The 17,962-nt window shown below is 40.4% G+C and overlaps 1 protein-coding gene across 1 annotated transcript; it reads left to right on the plus strand.

Moving 5' to 3' along the window:
- Nucleotides 1-1,993: 1,993 nt before the first annotated feature.
- On the plus strand, nucleotides 1,994-17,054 carry LOC139743951 (MFS-type efflux pump MSMEG_3705-like). Its single transcript, XM_071654422.1, has 10 exons — nucleotides 1,994-2,106; nucleotides 6,330-6,618; nucleotides 9,391-9,509; nucleotides 10,072-10,219; nucleotides 11,021-11,183; nucleotides 12,402-12,627; nucleotides 13,124-13,317; nucleotides 14,120-14,204; nucleotides 14,871-15,069; nucleotides 16,485-17,054. Exons 2-10 carry the CDS (start codon nucleotides 6,383-6,385, stop codon nucleotides 16,597-16,599), a joined length of 1,485 nt encoding a protein of 494 aa, XP_071510523.1. The 5' UTR covers nucleotides 1,994-2,106; nucleotides 6,330-6,382; the 3' UTR covers nucleotides 16,600-17,054.
- Nucleotides 17,055-17,962: the final 908 nt, after the last annotated feature.

The raw sequence follows: 17,962 nt of genomic DNA on the forward strand, positions 1-17,962 counted from the left end.
ATTTATTTGGTGTTTTTTTTTTTTGGGGGGGGGTGGATTTCTCTATAAGCCAAGCTGGCTGGGTCCCATAACCCTCACCTAGGCCTGCATTTTACCATTTTGCCGTTCTTCATGCATCACTGTTCTGAAATTCCAAGTTCTGATTGATCGCCTGCCGTCGTATATACGAGTGCATGCAGTGCGATAAACGGGATGCGATGATATAGCAGCACGATTGTTGTATGCCATAAATGCCATAACTGTGGATATGATTATGATGATGATTTAAGCACTGATGTTTGAAGCACTTTTTTTATTCTAGTTCTATTATTTTCATGTTAAATCGATTTACAGAGATATCAAATTTAGAGAACAGTTTACACGGAGAGGTAACAAGGAGCGAGGGAGCGAATTGGCTACGGGGGGGGGGGGATGTTACAGATGGTGTTCCCCTCTCATGCCTATTATTGTGGTAAGGAGCTTCAATTGACATTTAAAGCTGTAAATCGCGCGGTTTGATAAATAATTTCACTCTCCAAATATATCAAATATTCTGTTGAAAAAATATTGTTCCAAAATTTCACTGTTTTGGTGGTTGGTAATCCGTGTTGTATGTGTGTGTGTGTGTGTGTGTGTGTGTGTGTGTGTGTGTGTGTGTGTGTGTGTGTGTGTGTGTGTGCGTGTTGTTGTTTGTTTATATGTTTTTTGTTTGTTTGTTGGTGAATGTTTGTTTTGTATTTGAAAGGGGGAAAAAGATAGTCAGACGTGTGTGGGCGCGAGAAACTCGGCTGTTACTCTGTGATCGAGACTTGATAGCAAGGCCATCGAAACATTTTTCCTACTATTGTGATAAGTGTATAAGGGGGCAAGAAAATGTTCATTCAAGCCAAGGAGTTACTACAACTCCTTGCTTAAGCGAGGGAGCGGAACGACCGAGAAGGGGGAGGGGGGATATACAGGTCGATGGGAGAAAGGTATCCCCCTCCCACACAAGGGAGATTTGCATTTTTGGAACTTCGGAAATTTCAACGATCTGGCACACTCTTTTTGGCGGAATATTTTAGAAGACTATAAATCGAAAAAAGTATACACAAAATGGATATTCACCGACAATGAGAATAATCAAATCATTAAGGTATCTGTCACCTTTTTCTCTCCCCCCCCCCCCCCACCTGTTCGTCTTTATCATTCTTGGCTGTATGGACTGATGGAGATGGACAGAAGGGGAGGGTGTGAGAGAGGATATATCCTCCTCCCCTCCCACACAAGGGAGCTTTTGCGTTTGTAGAACCTGGCGGAAACCCAATGATCTGATATACATATTTTTGAAGAATACAAATAATAAAATTTTCAAAGGAAACGTAAGAAAATTTGATGTAAAGGGGAATGCTGAAATATTAAATTGTGATAGAGTGGTGACCTGCCCTATCACGTCATGAGCTGTCAAGTTATGTGCATTAATAATGTTTCCGGGTTAGCATGCCTGTATAGTGACGGGGCGATCGTATATAGCGATTAACTGCACATTACAGTACTTGATGAGACCATTCTGAAGCAAATAATTTTCACACAACAATAGATATGAATAATGTACTCTTAAATGAATCCCGGAACGGTTGGAACAATCATCCCCCAGCATATTCCCACTGATTCCCACTGATCAGTTACTAGCCATCCCCTAACCTTGAAATAATCCATCCGAGTCCAAAAAAAATTGTGGGTCTGGATAGTTCGGGGGGGGGGCAATTAACACTCCCCCTCCCTCCCTCCTTTTATGTACGAGAGAAATGGGATATAAAAATGCGGCGCGTGTCACACGGGTTACATCACGCCCCCACCCCCCCCCCCCCCCCCCCCCCCCCACGCCCTGTTTACGCAATGCTTGCACGCGCGATCACGTGCAGATCTTTCGCCGTTGTTTATCATATGCACGGTACGGCCGTACTGTACCGTGGGGGCGGGTAACAAGCTGGCTAGGCTAGCTGTGGACGATGAAAGGTTTCTAAACCCACACGGACGAGACTTTCGGTCTCCACGAAAACGATTTGTTGAGTATCGATGTGATTTGGACAGGAGTCTTGGAATTCTCTCCCGAACCTCGTTGTTTGACGCCCTGTATCACGATAAGTAAGCAGCATTTACTTGTAAATACGACTAGGTTGTAACTAGTTGTTGACGGTCGTTGACACTTACAGTATCAAATGTATCGCCCTTGCCTTGATCTGGGTTTCGTCTACATACCTACCACTCTACCTTGTCCTTGGTATCAATTTGTATGTCGTCGCATCCCGCCCGGTAACCGCCGGCGCGGCTCGGACACCGGTGCAGTATGACCAAAATATTCTGGTTGCATGTAATATTATCGAATTCCGTCTGTGTTTTGCTCTTACATTGAAGTAAATGAGTCCAAATGATTTAATGGAGGGCTGCCTGGTGGAGAATACAAGCAGGTTATTTCTCTTTTGATACCATTCTGACACTGTTCAGAAAGAAAAATGAATCGCATTTCTGTCTCGCTTCTAACCGCAGCAGCGACCCCAACACGTACCGACTGGTTTACAGCTACAGCGCCCCGCGCCGGGGTAAAATTATCTCGCTTCTTGTCAGTTTACAAACTTGTACTACTACTATGGAAAGTTGTATCTACTATGTGACTTACCAGATCAAGTGCAGCATCTAGCAGGGGCGGATCCAGGAATTCTGTAAAGGGGGGCGCAACTAAATATTTCTGGTGCCACTTCCAGGTTTCATTTCACTTTTTAAAAATTTCTTTTGTTTTTAACGAAAGATGGGGGGGGGGGGCATGCGCCGGTTGCGCCCCCCTCTGGATCCGCCACTGATCTAGTGTAAACATATTTTGATTTAAAGGTATTAGCCCACATTTGCAAACCCACGAAAATCAAAACTGCATAAAACAGGTCCAATATGACTTCACAAGTTATAACAGTAACATACCTCACCTGTTGCTATTTGTCTATACCATTCGATAAAAGAGAGAAAATCATCGTTTTAAAATCAATTTTCAAACCGGGTCAACCCGACCCATATCGAATTACGAGCGCGGGCTAGCTACGTACATGTAACTTACACATGTATCGCATGCATGTAGTACGTACGTGGACCGGAGCTAGCGAGCGTTATATGCATGCATACGGTGCATTTTCATTTATTTTTATGAAAGTAATGGACTAATTGGAACGAAATTTTGCACAGGTGTTACTGCAATCATACCCAAACTCCATGCTAGCTATGAGACCAATTGCTGCAGGTTTACAAATGTGGGCTAATACCTTTAAGATTATAAAACACTAGAGTAAACCTGAATCAGAATCTGTAAATTATATTCCATTTAACCTTAAACGGAAAGCCTAACCATAGTTCTCGTTAATAGACAGAAAGATCAGTCTGTCCGGAGGGGTCTTTTAATAAGTATCGACGTTGTTGCTCTCCTCCAGAGACAGGAGGGGATCCGTGAAGCCAGACGTAGTCTTCGCTGAACATATCCCAACGACCAGATACAGACCGATCTTTGGCCATTGGGTCAAAGTTCTTGTATGCCTGCACAGAACTGTTGTGTTGATTTTTGCTCCAAAATGCACATATCTATTATATGCATTAAAAAATGTGGAATATTGAACACTGGCCTGTAAAACAATATTTCAGTTGGGTAACGACAAAACTGCGAAGTAAACCAAACTGGGCTTGGTAGAAGTCCACAATATCAGAACTTGCCCGACCATGGTTGCTACATGGATATTTTTTCATAATCGATTATCCATGATTGGCAAACCGGGCCTGAACGGCAATCTTCCATGCTGAATTGCATGCAGCTTGTTGGAAAATAAAATTGGAAAAGCACAATTGATCAGCACTTAACATTCTACAATCCCACAATGCTGAATGGGATGAGATCTTCAGGAATAAAAGTTGTGTACTACGATTGAAATTATGCTATACTTTTTATCTCAAAATTTACTCTAAAACTACTCATCATCCTGGCAAAACGCGATGCAAGCAAAATAATGTGAAATGATGCAAGATGGGTTCTCAAAGCCTTATTAGAAATACTGTATGTTTTCGCTCTAATTGTTAAATCTCTGATGTACACATTGGATACCTTGTCCTTGCCTGCCTTCCCTGTTTCTGACCGTCAGCACCATAAATCAATGTTCATCTCTGCACCAGATCAGTGATTATCATTAGGACAACAAATAAGTTGTGGCTAAGTGGGTAAGACCACGTAGATGGGACTGCTGACTTCATGCACATGAGGTTTGAGTCACAGTCCCACTTCACTCTGATTTATCCTCATTGCTAAGATTTTTTTTTGGAGGAGACTGAACTACTCTGTCTGTTCTGTATGCAGGAGAGCTACATACCCTATGCAAGTAAAAGGAGGCAAATATACAGTACGGTACCCCAAAGAAGAAAAAAGAATTTAAGAAGAAGATCAAAGAAGAACAAATGAGAAATGTACATCGTGACCACAGTACAGACAAAAAAGTTGTCTAAAATGGGTGTCTTTATGGGCAAGTGTCCTATGCAGTGATTGACCAATTACATACATCCATACATGATACATGCCCTACCAGAGAGATTTCATTGCAAATAGGTCTGTGGGTTTGTTGCAGACTTCTGGGGTTTGTAGCACCCAGCACAAAACACAAGAGTGACACTGTTGACTTCTTTCGTATCAATAATGAAACAGATAAAGTAAAGTAAGTTATAGCTTTACTGAGAGCTTGCGGACGTTATCAAAGAAGAATTGAAAGGTAGAGCTTTAACAAAAAATGATGATGTCAGTATCGCATTAGAAGGTGAGTGGAAGTTACATTTGATACTGCCAGCTTGAATCTAAGCTGTGATAGAAACGATCCTATGGTGTAACTTGAGTATCAACAGGATATTTGCTTCAGTCCACTCGAAATCGTGTAAGTCTGTTGTAGGCCATTTCTACTTAGTACGAGTGACAGCCATTTTGTAACCCAAGGTGTTCATGTCAAATTTAATATCTTGTTTGTTGGAAATATCTCATCACTTTTTTCCCATACAAGTATTCTTGTCTCATCTACTGATTTGTTTTGATTACTTACAACTAGACGGTTCCAGTGATTCATTATGCCTCCGCCACGAAGTGGTGCCGGAGGCATTTTGTTTTCGGGTTGTCCGTCCGTCCGTCCGTCCGTCCGTCCGTCCTTCCGTCCGTCCGTCCGTCCTTCCGTCCGTCCGTCCTTCCGTCCGTCCGTCTTTCCGTCCGTCCGTAATGAATTTTGTGGACAAGGTAACTATCAAAAGCTGTTGAGGTATCCTAATGAAACTTGGCATGTATGTGTATTAGGGGGTGAATTTGTGCCTATCAACTTTTGGGTGCACGTGCTCAAGGTCAAAGGTCAAAAGGTCAAGGTCAAATACATAAAATTTCACTATTTCCACCATATCTATGCGATGCCTGAAGATATTTTCTTGAAACTTAGTGCATACATGTATTACCCAATTTAGATTCTCTGGTGAAAGTTTGGGTCATGAGGTCAAAGGTCAAAAGGTCGAGTAAAAGTATTAAAACTTCTTTTTTTTCTCTGTAAATTGGAAAATTGTTCAAGGTATCTTCATGGAACATAGTATATACATGTACTGACTGGCAGTGATTATCTAGAGAATGTAGGGTTCATGGGGTCAAAGGTCAAGTGCAACACTTCAAAATTTTACTATTTCCCTCATGTTCATGCAATGCCAGCAGGATTATTATTTTTTTTTTACACTTGGTGTATGCATGTGTAACCTAATAGAAATTCTCTGGAGAGTTTTTTTTTTTCTTTTTTTTTTTTTGCCTCAAAGGTCAAAAGGTCAAAGATCAAGTGAAAGTGCTGAACTATCATTTGTAACTTTTTCCTCCATATTTCGGAAGTGGCTCAATTTATCTTGAAACTTACTGCATATTTATGCATGTTCTACCTGAAAGTGATTATCTTATGAATTTTAGGGTCAAAGGCCAGATGAACATGGTAACAATTTACTATTCAGTACAGAAATTGCACTTTTTCTCCATACTGGTACCATGAAAATTACTCAATGCATAAATGTATGAATGGGTCAAAGTCAAGTTAAAGTCCTTAAATCCCCAAATACATGCTCTCCTATTCATCCAACTAAACCAAGGTCAAGGAAGGTGAACATTCAACACATTTGTTACAAACTTGTCATTTCAATATTTTGCCAGTTTTGTGAAAATGTAATCACACATTGTCCACATGTACTATCTAGACCTATTAGGAGAATCATGCATTATGGCGGAGGCATACCAGTCGCCATAGCGACATTTCTAGTTTATACTGTCCTTCTACTCTTTGCAGATGATTTCTTCTGTGATGCTATTGCTGTAACATCAAAGGGGCCTTAAATCATCATGGCAACAGAAAATGGATTCCACTTCAACAGGGCAGGCGTCTATGCATCCTACGTCCTGCTCATTCTTCTGGTCACCTACCTCTTGAACCAGCTCGACCGTTATGCCCTCGCTGTTTGCACCCAGCCCATGGCGCAGGACATCGGCTATGGTGATTACGGGTGTCTCGAGCGCAAGAATGTCTCAGATTCAGAGATGCCCAAGAATGGCTGCCCAAAAAATGCAACCAGAGACGAGTAAGTCCATTTCTCATATCTTTGTTTTCATTGTATATAATTCTAATTTCTTTATGTTTTATTTCGATCAGAAAATTAGGGACTTCAGATGCCAAACATATCATGCGCCAAGTGAAACATCGTAAGTTTTGCTGTTTTTTGTGCTTTGAAACCACTCTGAAAAAAGACAGACCAGGATGTATTCGTAATTACTTGTCCCATACAAACAGTTCCATGTTGGTAGCTTTCAATGCTTTTGGTCACAGCTGAATTTGCCTTCTTGGGTTGAATACTAGACATTATTTGCAAGTCCACTTCTTCCTGAGTGTAATGGAATACCTGGGACATCACCAGAAAAGAGACCACAACTCCATATAGAAAACAAACCTGAAACTGCAATTAGTAAGTGTTTTCTTTACCAGCACCTGGTCTTGATACTCATGTGTAATGAAATATTTTTTCCCATATGCAGTAATATCTGATGATCATTAATTCCCATTACTAAATATTGCCATCTTTTATATATCAAATGTGTGAGTGTCACTACAGCCAAACAAGTCACCATATGGTCGTGAGGTCGTGACAAAGTAGCTATGCTGGTAGTTGATCAGGCTTTCCAGACAACCAGAGCTAGCTGGCATATATTGCTGTACAAGTACAAGCATCCGGCAACCCAGAGCATTGATTTCTGCCCCTCTAGCCCCATGATACAGTCCTTCATTTAATACAGTAACCTGACCCAAAAATAACTTGTATAGGTGAAATGAATACTCCAAATTTTGGTTCCTTAAATGCACTAGAAATCGTTCAGTCATAAAGATGGGATAGATGCAGATAATTTTCTTCCTCCACATCACTTCTAAAGGTTACTGAGTCAGAGTCTGTCCTTCTGATTGGTCTGTCTGTGCTATGTCAGAGATATATTCATGTCTTTTGCGATCAACTAACTCAAAGGATAGTGACAATATACATGTATGTGATAGAATTCATTACCCTCAAATTGGCAGACAGTACACTAATGGACTGAAAGTAGGTAATACACACTCCATGTATTTTATTGTTGTTGTTGAAAATCAGCCTTCAAACAACACATAAATGTTTTAGTATTCTCACTGTTTCCTCACTAAATGTAACATGCTTATAAATCAATCGACTGTATTAAAGAGATCACAAAGCTGTGTACTGTACCATGTATGAGTGGATTTTCCTTTTAACATGTCTCAATCTTCAAACCCTCTTAACCTAACATTAAAAGCCTACTGGTAGAAATTGTTTTCTATATATTTAACAATGTATTCTTGATTAGGATTGCTTTTCTAGTCCACCATGTGTGCTTTTGATACTAAATGAAAGTAAGCCCTTTCAAAAGCAATAGCATACTTGCCAACTAAGAAGATTTTATCAGATTCAGTAAGATTTTTTTACATTAAAAATAGCAAAATAAGATTTTCTGTCAGAGAAATAAGATTTTTAAAAAATATTTAGATATACCTTTCATGTGTATTTTCTGAAGATTGGACTGAAAGTAAGATTTTTAACTTCAGTTTGCATATAAAATGAGATTTTTGCAATCTACGAGTAAGATATTTCATCTTGAAATTTTGGCAGGTATGCAATAGCCAAAAAAAGGCAGTTAACATATGGAAACAACTGATATGCTTGCACCTGACTAGGTGTTGCCCACCTGTCACCATGGAGACACCAGACATTACACTGGCAGATGTTTTCAATTGTTCTTTGAAACAGGAGCCTAATGTTTAACTTAACATTAGGTTCCTCTTTCACTCTTGATTTCATAGACATCAAGGTGTAGAACTTTGCAGTGCAGATAAGTAGTGCATCACATGTGTCATAATCTATTGAAATCTTGGAGCACATTTGGGTGTGCATCATCAATCTCCAGCAAGGGGTGAACTTGAAACCCTGTAAATGAGTTCCAGGGCTGATGTTTTGACTACAACTAACAGTGGCGGATCCAGAGGGGGGCGCAACCGGCGCAGCCCTCCTTTATTTTTCGTTAAAAACAAAAGAAAAAAAAAAAAAAAATGGAAATGAAACACGGAAGTGGCACCAGAAATATTAGTCACGCCCCCCCCCCCCTTCACAGAATTCCTGGATCCGCCCCTGACTAATACCATACGGTATGTACACATGTGCCTATTATTCTACAGATCCATGATCTATCTTTTAGCGTCGATGGTGCTGCTTTCATAAACTGCTGTACCTTGTCATTGTCTTTGAGAAACATTTCAGAGGAGTTTCTTTAAATACAAGAGATCTTTCTTTCATTCTTCAGTTATTCATTCACTCATTCATTCACTCACTCGCTTTGGGAGGGGGCTATCACATTTTCAGCTTCTTAAAAATCTCATGATAGAGTTTTCATGAAATTTGGCACTGTGCATCACTTGGGTGATAAGATCTTCATTTGTTCAAATGGGCACCATACTCCACTTGAGGGCCCTCAGGGGAGCCAGAGCCACCAAGGATTTTTTTTTAATTGCTTTTATAAACAAGAAATACTCTGAGTACAAGCAGTGTTCAGTATTGAATGTACCAGCACTTTTAAGTTTGTGTATGGCTGATATAGGAGTGGCCCCCATGAGGACAGGATGGAATTGGGTTCCAGTTTACACATTTTGATCTCCTTTTCGAAAATGCATGGTTATATTTATTACAAACTTGGCAGGTATTATTGTGATACTCAGATGAATATTTATTCATTTATTCATGTATCTCTTTTATTCAGTCTTTTATTCATTTACCTATATTCTTCTACAACTTCTTTCCCAGATGTGACACTTACAAAGGACCAAATAATACTGAGGTGTGCTACTATGAAAGAACGGGACAGGGGCTTCAATATCAGATCCTGGCTGGTCCAATCTTTATTGTCATTTATACATTTGCTGGTAAGTCTCATTGAAAGCTATGACAAAGTCAAAAGAGCATAACTGAAAGTTTCATCTTAAAAGAAAGATCAGATTACAAATAAACAAAAAATATGGAAAGTTTCATATGAGAGAAATTGTTTCTCATGTTTTAATGAGGTGTCATCACTTTCCCACAGCTCTGCCATTTGTTTATTCTGAAGAAAAAAATATGGTAATCTGTATAAATCTTCTTTGTGTATGATTTTGGTAGTACATTATCACTCAGCATTATCTTAGTGTCATTGTCTTCATTGCTAGATTATTTAAGCCTGTCAGTAGTTTGAAGCAAAATTTATAATTCCTCCTTTTGAACCTGTTAAATGAAATAAAATGATATTGAAGGTTTGTTCCCTAATTGTATACTGTAAACTTTGACCGTTGAGGACGAGTTCCGAGTATAGTCAGGCAGGTGTCTATGGGAAATGCATGTTGTAGCAAAATCAGTCCGTCCTCAACCGTACAACGGGTTAACTGTAGATTTTGACACTTTCTTGGTCATCTCCCAGAAGTAATGAAGTGCTCTTTATGTGATATTTCTCAGGTATCGGACTGGGATACCTGGCTGACATCACCAACCGAAAGATGCTCCTCGCCTTTTGCCTAGCGTTCTGGAGCTTGATGACGTTGTTGACCGGGTTTGCTACAGAATACTGGCAGCTGGTCGTCCTACGATTCGGTCTCGGCTTTGGGTAGGTTGTCAATAGCTGTGATAGTGGGGAGGCACGGTACTCTGGGCTGCAGTCTCAATGCAAGAATTAATGGAGTTTATGAAGTTTTGTTTATTTGCTTGTGACTCTAGATAATAAAGCAAGACCATATCGTCCTTGCTTGCAGTTATTAGATGACAAGTGACTTCATTTCCAAATCATGGCTTTTGTCTGAAAGAGCACTCTTTATTCATTGATTCATTCTGTGAAGCAAAGGAAGGGTGAACATCCGCAACATACATAGACTGGTGGAAAAATGATTACCAGATTGATGGTAATCCTTGTGTGAAAACTTCATGTACATTTGTAGTTGTGGGTAATATCTAATGACCAAGAGAAGAGGGATGAGTTCAATTGAAAGAAAAGGATGAAAATGTGTGAAGGACTGTTGAAGTAGCTTGGATACGTAAAAGAACCAGCAGTCAGACTTCTGGACATTGTGGAATTCTTTTCCCTTTCACCATTTCTTGCAGAGGATTCGGGAGCAACTGAGCGACTTTTACCCAGAGAATTTTATGAAGTTTTTTTTTTTTCCAGTTTCATTCATAGAGTGTAAAGAACCTTTTATGTTTACAAACTGAGAAAAATGAATTTATGCAAAATCATACCTAGTCTCCAACTCACATGGTGACATGAAAAAGAACGACATAGGCCTGATGTCGTTCTGACGATAACCACACCATCAGCAGATGAATAGCCTTGAAGCGATTGTCACATTTATTCTTAAAAGCTGCTGGGTCAACAACTAACTGGATGAAAATGATGAAATGTTCTTCCCTCCAGCGAGGCAGGATGCACTCCATTTGCTACCAGCATCATCGCGGATTATTTCGTCCCAAGTGTGCGAGGAGTGGCACTTGGTGTGTACAACATCGGCATCTATGCTGGATACAGCATGTCCTATGCGTTTGGAGATTTCATCACTGCAGCAGATATAAATGGAAAGGTATGTCTATGACATGTAGCATGACCAGAATACAACATTGGACTAGAATATATCATTTGACTAGGTGATCATTAGGAAGAGCACGGTTCATGGTTAACCCGTTGAGGACAAGTCCCGAGTATACTCAGACATGTGTCTATGGGAAATGCGTGTTGTAGCAAAATCAGCCTGTCCTCATTGGGTTAATGTTATAGGGCAATGGTCATTGAATGCAACCTGTGTATTCCCATGGCAAGAAGATTGGATTGTGTGATCAAAGGTCATAGGGTCAATATTGAGCATCATTGATGCCAATTTGAGGTATGGAAGACCATCTTGGATATTCAGTGATGAAATCATATTCGGATTTTGTGTGTGTGTGTGTGTGTGTGTGTGTGTGTGTGTGTTTTGAGCAGAAATAAAAAGTTGATACAGTCTAGATATGCAAAACATGCAACAGAAACCAAAAAGCATAAACTTGGGGTAGATGTGGGCAATTTATGATGGAGAAATCACACGGATGCAAAGTGATGAAATGAAATCAAGGCAGATTGGTGGAGGTAGGTTTGTCACATGAAGCATTTTGTACTTGCATATACATAAGCAATGTTTACACTATATGAAACTACGCATAGTTTCACATAAGCCATGTTTACACTGTGTGAAACTACACATAACTTTACCACCCGGTATTTTGCCCAGTAAGTTTGGGCAGCATGACCGCAAACTTCTCGAGAAATTATACCAATGAAACTTCCCGCAGAACTTCCTGCCTGCACTTGGGAAGTTTCTTACTTCTTGTGAAACCACATGTAGTTTTGCGTAGTGTGACCGCACCCTGCTGAAGCTTTGGGGAAGTTTGTCAATGATTAGATCCATTTGATGTTATTTACGCACATTGTGCATTATTTTGCATGTTGTTGCACATGTACATGTTTTATATTTAAAGAGGGCATGCGGCTTTTGCCCATATATGGAGCAGCCGTGTTTAAGAAACGGAAACTACAGGTAGATTCGCATCACTCAAACCGCATAGCTTTTTCATGGACCACATGTGAACGCATGCTCAAACTTTTTGAAGTTACCAGGAAGGAAATTGCTCGTAGTTTCAGTGACCTTGGCTATGGCTATGCCAGTAAAAGTGCGTACCTTTTACGCTGGGACTCTTTCTTGCCCATTACAATGTAATTTATTTTAAATACCAGAGTTGTCGTTTTGTTTTGCTTTTTTTTAAACCAGGGCTGGCGTTGGGTGTTCTGGATTGCTAGCATCCCAGGCTTCGTCGTGGCGCTCCTGATGGTGCTGACGGTGCGCGAGCCGGAGAGGAGGCGCAACGAGTCCCTCCAGGAGAGGGTGGACACCTACGAGGAGCTGAGCGGCATGCAGAAACTCAAGATGGTGGCCAAGTGCTTCTGTAGTCCCTCCCTCCTACTCATCTGTCTGGCTGGGTCCATCAGGAATGGAGGTCAGTGGGACAAAATTTGACTTGCTTGGGTGGGGTGGGGTTTGCTTTTCTCTTTCTTGGGAAATTACAGAAGCAGCTTAGGGCTTTAATGAGGTACTAGTAGCCAAAGAAACTTCCATCTGAAGGACTAGGTAGTGAGGATAGTGCTTTGTGTAGATTGTTGAGGAGCTAAAAGGTTCAGTTGTGGACATTGTTTGTTAAACAGGGCTACAATTTGTTAAATTTCACTGAAAATGTATGATTGTTTTAATGTCTGTCTGCTGTGATAGATACACATATTTCTGATTTTAGATAAGAAGTGATTGTTTTGTAGTTACTGGATATGACATTTTCCACAGCTGTGATCTTTTGGTATGACTTTGCTCCTTACACTTTGTATGTTTGGGGATGGGGGTTAGGGCAGGGAAGTACTTTAACTATCACACACAATGCAATGGCTATTGTCGCAGCACAGACTTGCTGGATCCATCACACCACCATTTTTCTCCCTACACAGCTGGCTATGTGTGGGGCTACAACACTCAGCCCTACTTTGACCAGTACTTTCCCTCCATCAGCACCGGCCAGTGGTTGTCGTGGATCCCACTAGTTGGGGGCAGCTTTGCCGTTATCTTTGGCGGCTTCATCTCAGATCGGGTGGTCAAGCGCAGTGGGACTTACGCAAGAATTTGGGTCCTGATTGCCAGCCTGGTAAGTTAATTGCATGTACATATTGGGTTCAGCTCGTTAACCTTTCCATTCTCGCAACCTTACACCCCTGTAAATCCTTTTTTGTCATAGCCATTCTGTTACATTCTCAGGGCCTTTAAACCCGTCCATTATCATATCTTTGTCTTACTTTCAATGTAGTCCAAGTATCCCAGTTATGAGACATTACAGACTGGCTATATTTTTCATATGGCCCTGTGAAAAGGTAGTTACAAATTACAACTTTGTTGATGTTATGGGGCACCACAGGGAGCATGCATTCTGGTCAAAATCGGTCTTGAAGCTCAGGAGGGCATCATGCCCCCTTTGGCTCTTGTTTTGAAGTGACATAAAGTAGTGCTTTAGAAACAAACAGACAAAAGGACTACTTCTAAAACATGATTTGAAACCCCAAAATACTACATGTAATATGCACAAAATACAGTCATGTGCCATCCTGAGAAAGAAGAGACAATTTTTTTCCCCTCAAGATGTGAGAATGTTTGTCAGAGTATATGGTATTCCTTAACATGTCTCTTGTTGGGTATAGCCCTGCATACTGGAAAGCAAGAAGTTTTCGCGAATTGGAGCAGACGGCCTTTGTCATGGCACAAATTTTTTGTGAATTGCCACTGGTATTCAATGCATATAGTGTAGACAAGAACTCTCTTGTGTATTTTCATTTCGCGAATCTTGGCTCTCGCGAAATTCGCGAAGGTAGTATGCGTGCAGAAATTTATGGTCTTGCAGTTAACAACAAAATGATTATTTGTCTTTCTTGTTGCCATGTTTACCACTCCTTTAGCTTCTGGCAGCTCCGTTTGCAGCTCTGACACTGTTCCTGTCCCCTCCCTGGGCATTTGTCATGCAGATACCAACTTACATAATCGGTAAGGAATTGGGTGACCGTTCCTTTATATTAATATTATATGGACTTGGGCTTCGATTGCGAAAGACTAGATCTACATCTAGATCTAAAGTCTAGTCCATGGATGATGTAAATTTCCTCTGCATAAATGTGTGTGGCAAACCATGTGGGCCAACAGACATCCAATAATGAATGTACTCCTGACATAGGTACAGTGTATGAGCAAGTGCAAAATATGCCTGTGTCACACTTGTTTCAGTGCGTGATATATACTGTGGATTTGATGTAGAATACCTTTGCTTAATAATCTTTGCTGTAGTGTAGATGGATAAAAGTGATAATTAGATGAAAGTAAATGGACCAGGCTAGAACATACAGAATGCATGCACTTATTCATCCACAGTATATGTCCTCTTGAAGAGTATGTGTTTATGAACTTTGCTATTATCATCAAACTTGTGCCTTTTGTTTCACACTGTTCCTGTGGTATCATTTTTGTATATGTGTGAGGGAGTGATATTGGTATCAATAGCCCCAAAACTGCACAGAGTGTACCCATAATGAACACTCATTTCCAAACTACATCAAGTGTTGTAACATTGCTATGAATAAAGATGGACATGCTACAGATATTGTAGTAAATAGATGTCGGAAGTTAAAAAAAAAGAATGTGTGTCGCCCTCTGCAGGTGAAATGTGGGTCAGCGTGACCCTGGCAGTCGTCGTGGAGCTGGTGCCGTCCAGTATCAGGACGACGGCCATCGCCTTCTACTTCTTCATCATCAGCAACATCGGCGGCAACATGCCCCTCTTGGTACCGCCCATCAGTCAGAGCACGTCCCTTCGCGTCGCCCTCTATATCCTCTACCCTGGAGGATACGTCGTGGCGTAAGTACATGTAGCATGCTCGCCAGCAGTGCCTGCCTGCAAGTGCTTGCCTGCTTAGAGAGCTTCATTTTTGTTGTTGTGTTAAACTATGACCCATCAAGTTGCAGAAATTACTTTCTGTGATTTGATGCTCGTAGCTTTTTTGTTTAATTTTTGTCATTCACTGCTAGTATTTCCCTCCGTTGGATAAAAAAAAATGCTCTGTCATTAGAGCCCTGTTTTGGTCATATACCATTGTATATTCTTGTTGCGGAATAATCAAAAATATATGAATCACTGAATGTATAACCACTCCTTAAGTTGGCAACGTAATAGATAAAGTTTATTTCTGTTGCATTTTCTGACTTTATGCAGATGTGTCGATTTAGAAGAACTGCATCTAATTTCTATCAAATATTGAAAATGCAGTAAAACTCAGAGTTGCAAGTGAAATGATTTAAAGATGAAAAGGTTTGCAGCAAAAAAAAAAATTACCCTTTTGATTGCGCGATGGGTTAAATGACTACAATTAGTTTCTTCAATACATGTCTAACCATTGAGTTGCGATTGATTGGAGACTATACAGTAGGCTACGATTCTTGAAGTGATATGCGGGACTCATGGGTAGTATTCAGTGATGCCACAAGGCTCAAATCATGCCCAGAGTACAACATAATTCATTAAAAAAGAAAAAAAGAAAAAAGAAAAGAAAATGAGAATTCCAGCAGGAAGACCCCACATACCTCGGTCTGTGTTATGATCTGTTGGTCTATTCATCCATCTCTTCATAAATTCATGCGTGTGCTTAGTGTTTATCCAAATATGTGTTCGATGAGAAGTCAAACAAAGAAAAGTGACCATCGGACCTGATGCAGTTAAACTGATGTGTCTTTCTCAATACACTGCATGCTCCAGTTTTCATGAAACACTTGTCACCAAATTATTGTAAGTTGGTGAATTTTTGTTTAGTCATGCTAGGGAGCTGAAAAAAAAAACCTGATCATTAAATTTTGCTATGAGACTTTATTTGAATTTGTATATGTGGATTGACTGCTTATAAATCCAGTGTACCTGATATTCATGCATATGAAAGTACTGTAAAAGTGATTTCTTTCGCAGTGGTTTTATTTTCGCGCTTTTCGCGCTTTGAGGTTGAACCGCGAATTTAACATCACGCGAAAATGTTTTGAACTCGTCGCTTGTACAACGCTATCATTACCGACTGCGAATTTAAACACACGTGAAAAAGTCCGCACCGATGGAAACAGCGAAAGTTTCTGTACGCGAAAGAAACCACTTTTACAGTATTGTCTATATTGGTCATCTTTGTTTTTCCTCTGTCAGAGATATTATATAGAGAGCTTTGCTGTATTCTCTATTCATATGAAGAGTGATCAGAAGTTAGTTCTGTAACAATGTTTCATTCCTGCTTGCAGGGCGGCCATCTTCCTCGTGTCCATGGTGGTCGTGAAACGGGACATCCAGCATCGACAAGAGGCAGAAGGGATCAGCGTTAACCCTCTCCTCGCCGACGACAACAAGGAGGACTGATGAAAAACAAACCCCTGACATCACCGGCAGTCAGTGCCTTAATCACTTCTTTGGTATATTTTCTTTGTGGAGAGGTATCTATTGTTAGGGTAAATTGTGGAGGAGACCTAGGAAAGCGTTCCCTGCCTGTGGCAAAGTGCAAAGGCTTAAAGCAAAAGTACATCTCTCATTCTTTCTTCCTGGCCTTTTTTCTTTATAAAGTCATCTAATCACGGAAGTCAGAACATAAATGTAGTTCTTTGTGGAATTCCATGAAGACTGCACCAAGCAAGAATATCAATTGGTTTTTTTTTTGTGCGTTCGAGCGCTCTAAAGCGAACCAAAGCGAACTGAATCAAATCGTACCGTACTGAACTGTGCCAGTTTTGGAGCGTTTGAGCGCTCTGTGGAGAAAGCGTACCTCACGAGTTATTTTTAGAAAAGGTCACGCTTGTTTGTAGCAAGAATGTCATTCACCTGGCGCTTGAACTACTTACAGCTGTCCCGAACAAAGAGAATGATGTCTTTGCATTGTGACGTATGCGCATGATATGCGCATGCTTTACAGTGAACTTTTGGTACGCTTTGGTACGCTTTTGGAGCACATCGGGAAGTGGTCCACTTTTGGCTTGGTACAGTACGGTATGGTACACTTTAGGAGCGTTCAAACGCTCCTCTGGCGCGGGTATGGTATGGTACAGTTCGCTTGAGGAGAGCATTCAAACGCACCCTAAGTCGCTTCAGTGCCACTATCATTATTACTACAGGTAGTTTCCACTGTGTTCATGAAATGGGACATTCAAAAGGAGAAAAGTAGTTGGAGATGGTCAAAAGTAAAAATCCCTATGGGGACAAGAATAAGGCACTTATACAAATGAGGATTTGTTGTAAGTTAAGCCTATATCACTTCTGGTTGTTTTTTTTACTTCAGAGTAAGGAAATGTAGAAGCAAGTGGAGCACTATTGAGTGAACAAAAAAGAAAAACAGCCACTAAGAAATAAAGAAATGGATAATGATTTGTCTTGAGACCTTGCTGTCTTGCAAACAAAAACTTTTACTCACATTTTCATATGTACAGAATAATAAAATGATCAACAGTGAAGCTATCCCAATCAAAATTTCTCTCACATCATCTCGGTAATATGTGACCCAGTGATGAAACAATGATCTTGTCTTACTGCCAGCATTAAGTTAGAGATGTGCCTTTGCTTGAAATGTGGTGCATCCTCGCTTTTGTTTCTTTAATTTGCAACTCGACCAGTCAAAACAAGCACCAAGAGCAGGTCAGATGGCACAACCTGTCAGTTATTGGAGCAGATTTCATTGATATGTTTTGCAGAATTATTTAATTTCTATTTCATATTATATTATATATGTGTATAT

This window comes from Diadema antillarum, unplaced genomic scaffold (genome assembly GCF_040938485.1).
Source record: "Diadema antillarum isolate AM-2024a unplaced genomic scaffold, OU_Dant_1.0 scf00000035, whole genome shotgun sequence".
Lineage (NCBI taxonomy): Eukaryota > Metazoa > Echinodermata > Echinoidea > Diadematoida > Diadematidae > Diadema > Diadema antillarum.

Excerpts from the sequence above, each read along its gene's own strand:
- LOC139743951 (XM_071654422.1), top strand. The coding sequence starts at position 6,383 with ATGGCAACAGAAAATGGATTCCACTTCAACAGGGCAGGCGTCTATGCA. Across the intron at positions 13,318-14,119 it reads GGGTCCTGATTGCCAGCCTG|CTTCTGGCAGCTCCGTTTGC; the intron begins GTAAGTTAATTG and ends CCACTCCTTTAG. Across the intron at positions 15,070-16,484 it reads CCTGGAGGATACGTCGTGGC|GGCGGCCATCTTCCTCGTGT; the intron begins GTAAGTACATGT and ends TCCTGCTTGCAG.